This window comes from Alosa sapidissima, chromosome 21, assembly GCF_018492685.1.
Source record: "Alosa sapidissima isolate fAloSap1 chromosome 21, fAloSap1.pri, whole genome shotgun sequence".
NCBI lineage: Eukaryota > Metazoa > Chordata > Actinopteri > Clupeiformes > Clupeidae > Alosa > Alosa sapidissima.
Genome location: NC_055977.1, coordinates 20,015,896 through 20,023,895, shown reverse-complemented (window position 1 = coordinate 20,023,895; position 8,000 = coordinate 20,015,896). Strand labels below are relative to the sequence as shown.

Below are 8,000 nucleotides of genomic sequence, written 5' to 3'. Positions count from 1 at the left end.
GGTTGGGTGGACTGGGTTGGGTGTGTGTATGTGTGTGTTTGGGGGGGGGGGGGGGGGGGTTGGGGGGTGTATGCATAATGGGGGTTGGGTGTGTGTGTGTGTGTGTGTGTGTTTGGGTTGGGGGGTTGTACATGAGACAACTCATGTATGTGTTGCGTTTCGGTCTTGCTCACTGAAACTGGTCTGACAGGCCATTGTCCCCCTGAAGGTGGAAATTCTAGTTCAATGGCTGAGTCACACACACGCACACTCACAAACACTTTTGACAGACATACACACGTATGCCTCAAATTACGGTGAGAGGCCCTGGACACACTCAAACACACATCGCTTGTGCACATCGTGCATGCACGCACGCACACAGACACACACACACACACACACACACACACACACACACACTGTCGTGTTTGGAAAAAGCCAGCTCTGACACTAATGGAGTTGCCCAGCACGAGCAGCAGTGTGCATGTCAATCTCCATACTAGGGCACGGTTTTGCCGCACAGACTGTGAATGGAGAATATACATTGTCTGGTGGATAGAATGGAGGCCCCTTTGTTGACCCTTCTGTTACTGTGGTGTTGATGGGTATTTTGTCACTCATGTAATAGCCTTGCCACTGGTTCTTAGGAACTGGAGGACTCTGAGAATGCATGTAGTTTTTGATTTTGATTTGGCTGTTTCCGGTGCAATCTAAAATGTTCTCTCTTATTGTGTCCCTCTTTGCAGTGTCCAGTGCCCAGCGTGTGCGAGTAGACGCCGAAGTTCGGGCATTCGCCAAGGAGTCCGTCCTCCTGCGCTGCATGTTCGTCACCCCTGGCAACACCAAACTTACTCAGGTACACAGCCGTTCTGTCCACTTCTAGTTTTGATTGACTGACTAACTGGCTTATTGATTGATGGATTGAAATGGTTGAAAAGTGAAAATATTTCTCAACCTGTAAGAAGAACACAACCATCGATGCACAATAAAAAGTGAACTAAAATCCTGAAAGTATAAACAACGATCAGCAAAGGTCTGACATATCAAAACAAAATGTGAGAAAGGGCTAAAAGGAAATAACCCATTTTCCTTTTATCATACTCCCCTAGTTTATAGAGGGAGATGTTCTTTTTTTGTCTTCAAAAATAGTGCAAAAAAGTGCTGCAATTATTGAAGGCTGATGCATGATGACAGTTATCTTGCTTCATGTCAACATCTTCATCAGAAGATGACACTGAACCCAAGACCGTAACCCACACCCCCTTACCATTATAAGTCTGCCCTTCCAGTTAAGGAAAGAGTATTAAATAGGCCACTTTGCTTTCAATGGCAAATTTTAGTTGGTCACATTCAATCTAAGGTTTTCTATCAGATCTGTCAGGTGGGTAGCTGCTTGCTGTGATAAGTCATTCTGTAGGTGTTCCCATTCTGTGCGTGTATGGATGTTTCCAGCTAGCATCAGTTTGTTGCTTTGAGTCAGTGAGGTATTGTGCTGTGAGCTGGTGAAAACCGCTGTTGTGACTACTCATGTCTTTTAAAGCCCAGTGGGCTTCGGTAGCTGTGAGTTTTTACATTTGGATTGCAGCAGGTCTTCTCTGCCCACATGGCATCCTCAGTATAAACAAAGAGATTAAACACAGATCTTCAATACAAAAGGGGAAAAAAAAACCCCACACACACACAGATTTTTGATGCAAAATAAAATAAAAAGAGAACTTCACCCTTCATGCCGCATTCTATCAAATATTCTTCCGGTGAGGCATTCCTCGGCATGCTCCCACCCATATCCAAGGTAAACACCTGTTAAGCTCAGGTTTGGGTCAATGCAGGCTCACTTAAAAGCCGTAATAAGATGCGTGGATTAGGCCGGTGCTGCTTCACAGGATGGATCAGTGCTCCTGGATTATTAGTGCAGGCATCCCCAAGGTTGGACTAACCACGTAATGGGATCTCTTTACATGTCCACCTGTTGGTTTATTAAAATGGGGGGGGGGGGGGGGGGGGAGGAGGAGGAGGAGGAGGAGGAGGAGGAGGAGGAGGAGGAGTCATGCACCCGATGAGATAGCGGTTAATTACAGTGGTTGGAAAATAAGCACTGTCGATGCACTCTTCCTGGCCTATGTATGCTCGCGGGGGAAAATGGCTGCCTCTGATGCTAATGTTATTTTTGTGTTTGGTGTTAGGTGCCCCCACAACCTTAGTGACGCAGTTTATGGTACATATGCTTTGTCAGTTTCATGTACTGGTAGAGTTGGTCGGGCTCACAATTCCCTTTATGACCGTAAAGTGGAAGAAAAGCACCAGCCTATGTACTCTCGTTACCAGGAAGGGATTAGGGTTCATTTTCTAGGATGTTTTACCTCCTTCAACTGAGTCGTGATTAGTATGTACTTCATGTACTTCATGATGAAGTAGGCATCTGTCCAATGACTTTCTTCCTGAGAAGCTCATTTCTTCAGTGGCACTTATTTTTGTTGCGTACTAGCAATTGCCTCTAGATAGCATCGCTAACAGATGAATGATTGTCCGTTTGCCAGCAAATCCTCCTCGCGACTGCTGCACTGTTCACTCGCTTCTGTGGGAATGGCTCGCAGTAGTGGGTGTCAGTCAGATTGATATGCTGGCAGTTAACGCAGTTTGTCATATTGACCGTCACTTAATTTGCCCCGTCAATCTGATGTAGCATGAGTCACTCATTGGATTTGGCATTGCGGGGATGATTTGTTTGGGAGAATAGGCATTTGCACAGCCTGTCTGTCATGGTATCAGTCTATGCCTAGAAAATAAGGTTCAAACTGAGACCCTAAAGGCTTACTGGGCTTGTTTTCAAAGAGGAGGAGGATTTTATTAGAACAAATCTAGTAAAGAGCTCTCCAGTGAATGTTCTTTTGTTGTTCTCTCCTAGCATTTTTTCAGTCCATTCTAGGTTAAATGAGTATTATTGGGTACGAAAGGTGTCTTTGTACTCTTAAAATGTTACGTTTCGCCGCTGGCTTCTTCTAAAAACATTTAGTTACACATGTTTTGACTGGTATCAAATGTTTGTAGTCTTATCTGACCATCTGACCCTCCATTGAACTTTCCTTTCCTTCCTAGGTGTCATGGATCAAAGAAGCCACAGAAGGTACAGAACGCATCAACATCGCTGTGTTCCACCCCCAGTACGGCGAGAGCTTCCCTAACTCGGACTTCAAGGGGCGGGTGAAGTTCACCCAGGGCAGCCTGGACAACCCATCCATCGAGATCAGCAACCTGCGGATGGCCGACGAGGGCAAGTACACGTGCGAGTATGCCACCTACCCCAGCGGGAACGAGCAAGGCACCACCAACCTCCTGATGCTGGGTGAGTCTTGGGGGAGGTGGGGTGGGGTGTTCTGGTCCATTTGTTTGCTTTTCAGACATATTGTCCCCATCATCTAGCTGTACTTTCGGGGGGACCTGCTCAGCAGTTCTTGGCTCGTCAGCGTGACTAATGTTCCCATCAGTCTGCCGCCGTGTAATGTGGTGTATATGGAGCGCCGCACAGCCCCCCCATGTGTTGCTCATTAAGCCCTAGTTATGGCTGGGCTTCTCTTTTGCTCTGATCGGCAGTCCCTCCGCTGTTGTTTTGGAAACTCTGTCAAAAGTGCGCAGGCTTTATGTATGTGCACACACACACACACACACACACACACACACACACACACACACACACACACACACACACACACACACATACAGTACACACACACACACACTCTCACTCTCACTCTCTCTCTCTCTCTCTCTCTCTCTCTCTCTCTCTCTCTCTCTCTCTCTCTCTCTCTCTCTCACACACTCTCTCTCTCTCTCTCTCTCCTCTCTTTCTCCCCCTCACACTCTGTCGCTTTCTCTTCTTTAAGATACAGTGTGCAAAGCACTTTATTGGTCCCATAGTAAAGTTGCTTTGGGCCCTTTTATAGACACACACACACACACACACACACACACACACACACACACACACATACATACGCATACATTAAGATTCACAAGGATGTATTTATTCTCAAAACCCTTTTCTCTGCCTTCCCCTTCCCAGCCAAACCCAAAAACTCAGCTCAGCACCTCACAGTCACGGAAGGCAAAGCAGCGGTCGTCGTGGCCCGCTGTGAGGCCGCCGAGGGCAAGCCGGCCGCCGCCATCACCTGGGAGTCGGATGTTGCAGGGGGCAAGGCCAACACCACGCAGGTGCAACAGGCTGACGGGACGGTGACGGTGAAGAGCGAGTACTGGTTGACCCCAACCCCCAGCCACAACAACCGTGACGTCAAGTGCGTGGTCACCCAGACCACGCAAGACAAGCCACAACTCTTCCCTATGAAGCTCTCCATTCAGTGTAAGTGATAGTTTAAATCAATGTAACTCTCCCCACAACGTAAGTTCTGTGTAATTCATAGTTGGAATGTAAATCATTGTAAACTCTGCATACACTGTTAGTCGTATGTAGTCCATACAATGTAAGTTGCCATCTGCTGTTTGTCCAAACCAACCCAAACCAAACAAACAGTAGTTTTGTTTGAAACAGGGAAAGTCTCCACATCTCTCAGGGTTGGCTTCAGTGGCGTGTTTGATGCGTGGTCGCATGCTGTTGCTGTTTGCCTGCTAGCTGTGTCATCCCAGGCGTGGCGCCAGGCGTATGTGTCCTTTTTACCTCGTCTTACTTTGGAGTCGGCTGCGAATATATATATATATATATATATATATATATATATATATATATATATATATATATATATATATATATATATATATATATATATATATATATATATATATATTTCCTCAGCGTGCACAGGTGACAGAAATCTCTGGAAATTAGCCAAATTGTGCTCTTGCTGGAGGGACGGATCAATGAAATTACCACTTTCTTTTGATTCCCTCATTTGCAGTCGTGAGTGCGTAATTGACCCTGCCGCCCAGGCTGTCTCTTTTGCACTATTCCCCTTTTCAGGCAGCGCCTGACACCCCTGTCCAGGGGGCACGCACACTAAAATACACGCTTGCTAATTTAATTGGTAGAACTACCGTTTAAAAAACGCTGCAGGTACAATGACTTTGTTTAAGAAAAACGAAATACAGTCCTGCTGGTTCGATATGGAGTTTAAAATCGCAAGGATCTAAATGACCACGTACAGCAGTTCTTTCTAGTAGTTATGCAATTATGGTGCTTCTGGTGCTTCTAGTGTCCTAGAGCAGAATTGAATTTGAGTCATGTCCAAAATATTATTTCAATTTTATGTTGCTTTTTTTTCAAGCACTAAGGAGAGGACGCCCTATCCTCTTTTGTTGTCTGAGGAAGGTCTCGATTGAACTAGCTAAACAATGGCTCTCTCTGTCACTGTGTGGAAAAGTCCGCTACCCTTGAGGGCTGGATCAATACATTGGGTTATTAGGTCTATCATTCAAAGCACCTGGAAGAGTGAATGCAGACTCTCCAGTAAAACAGGTGTGAAGTAAAAGCAGCTTACTTAACCCCCAGTCGCTTGATGGCTCATACATTATTAGCGTGTGGAACTAAGGGCAAGATAAGACTGATAAGACTGACCATTTCGTTTAGCTTCGCACAGTGACACAGGTTTAGTCGGACATTTTTTTTTTTCCTAGTGACGAGGTTTTCTGGAGGATGCAGCTGCACAACCGTGTGGAATATATTGATCTGACAGCTGTGTTACCGTGGCAAATTACGGTTTTCATTACACACATCCCTGGTTTTCTTTTAAGATTTTTCTCAGTTCATCGCACCGAGTGTCTGTATATTGAAATTGGTTCTGGGTGTGTGTCTGTATGCAAGGACATGGGTGTGACCCCCCCCCCCTCCACCCCTCCCCCTCTTTGTTGTTAAATATTTCTCCCAGGAGTAAAATAATGTTTATATGCTATTGATGGTCAGTAAAAATTGTATTGAAGTGTATCTCATTATTTTCTTCCTCTCTTTTTTTCTCTCTCTGTTTTCTTGCTCTCCCACTCCCTTGTCCTTTCTCTCCCTCTCTCACAGATCCCCCAAAAGTCTCCATAGTGGGCTATGACGACAACTGGTACATGGGTCGGACAGACGCCGTCCTTGTCTGCCAACACGATGCCAACCCGCTGCCCACCACCGTCGACTGGACTGTGTGAGTACCCGCACCCCGATGCCCAGCCAGACGCTCTGCCATTTAGCCAACTCTTTTACACCGAATCTGCCCCACCACCCCCTTACTTTACCCATTTGGTGTGACAGCGGATGAGGATGGATGTGCTCATGCAATTACCATTACGACTGAATGAATGAGAGAGTGCTCTGAGAGACACCATTGTGTTGCACTGGCCCACTTACTTTAATGGACCCAAACAGCTCCCGCTTTCACCGTTGGCGATAAAGAAGTCCCACCAAAAGTATTTAAATTGAATTGAAGCTAAGCATACTGTGGAATGTACATTACATGCGAGGGTTCAATAAACCTTAATCAGCTCCAGCTCTGACTAAGGGGGTTGGGGTTGGGGGTGGGGGGGGGGGGGGAGGGGAACGACCACAGGGTACTCTCGGTCTCATTGAATGTGACCGCTTAATTGACTAATTAAATAAATTGATTGAGCTTGGAGCGGCAGCCATTGGGTTTCTCTGCCCATAATTGCTAGTGGACTGTAAGCTCATCTTGCGAAACACCGTAAAAGCTCTCCGTCCTCCAGAGGCCTGCTTGTCCTGTCTTATTCCTCCCACTGCTTCTTGTCCCTTCTTACTGAGTGTGTTGGGTGTACTCTGTGAACTTCAAGTGCACTTTAAAAAAGTAAAAACACTTGGCGCATTCTAATTTCGCATATTCGGCTGTGATAAATTAGATGCACTGTAGTGTTAAATGCGTTAGGGTAGACGCTTCGCCGAGAGTGTCTGGGTTGATAACAAAACCTGTTGAGAGGCTAAGCCGGTGCGTGCTGACTTCCTCAGGGCAAGCGGCGCATTGCCAGACGCGGTGGAGGTGTCGGGGGACCGGCTGCTGGTGAAGAAGGTGGACGACAGCGTGAACACCACGTTTGTGTGTGAAGTGAAGAACACCCTGGGCTCGGCCAAGAGTCAGCTCACTGCCGTGGTGATCGGTGAGTCGCTCGCTCGCAGAGCATGTCATCAGCCGCCTACTCCACTGCACCGTCCAGAACACACACACACACACACACACACACAGACACAGAGGGAGAGAGACAGCCATGCAGTCACAGATGGATTCACACACATGCCATACACACACATACACACTCACATAAACATAGAAAAGGGAGAGAGACGGACACACTGACACATGGACTCACAAACAAACATACTGCAATACAAACATGGACTAATGTTTACACACATATTCTCTGACTTGTGTAACGGTTACACACACACACACACACACACACACAAACATACAAACATACTGAGTTAAACACAGATGCACACAAACACACACGCCCAAACACTCTGCCATACACACACACACACACACACACACACTCACACACACACACACACACGCTGATTTATTGGGGGGTGCTTTTAAATCTCATGTCCTCACTGGGATGTAAGAGGTGGGAGCTGGGCTTTCATGTGTCCGTGGTCCGAGAGCTTAGCACAATACTCGGGCTGTCATGCTCAATTGGGGGGCTGTTTGTTTTTCTGTTTATTTACTGCGACTGCTGGGGCTGTGGGTGTTTCTGTTTGGGGAGGTGTCAGCGGGTGTGAGCCAGTTTTGCCGGGTATTTTCTCTCCTTTTTCCGTTCTCTTCCTTTTTCCTTCCCTCCTCTCCTCCCTACTCTTTTTTTGTTTTTCTTTTTGGTGTTTCTCTCTCTCTCTCTCTCTCTCTCTCTCTCTCTCTCTCTCTCTCTCTCTCTCTCTCTCTCTCTCTCTCTATTTAGCTCTCTCTTCCCCCCGATCTTGACATCTGTAGCAGAGCTTCTGCATCCGTCTGCCTCTAAAGCCACTCTCCCACTCTCCCAAGACCCCCTTCCACTTGCTCCCCGCCTGGAGAAGCACTGATGTT

At 46.7% G+C, this 8,000-nt stretch overlaps 1 protein-coding gene across 2 annotated transcripts in view; it reads left to right on the top strand.

Moving 5' to 3' along the window:
- pvrl2l (PVR cell adhesion molecule related 2 like) overlaps positions 1-8,000 on the top strand; it is an 85,166-nt gene that overhangs the window by 18,300 nt on the left and 58,866 nt on the right. For both annotated transcript variants that reach the window (XM_042075711.1, XM_042075710.1), the window contains exons 2-6: positions 729-838; positions 3,079-3,325; positions 4,043-4,339; positions 5,999-6,116; positions 6,929-7,077. In XM_042075711.1, the coding sequence (XP_041931645.1) occupies positions 729-838; positions 3,079-3,325; positions 4,043-4,339; positions 5,999-6,116; positions 6,929-7,077 (921 nt within the window). The remainder of the gene's footprint in view (positions 1-728; positions 839-3,078; positions 3,326-4,042; positions 4,340-5,998; positions 6,117-6,928; positions 7,078-8,000) is intronic.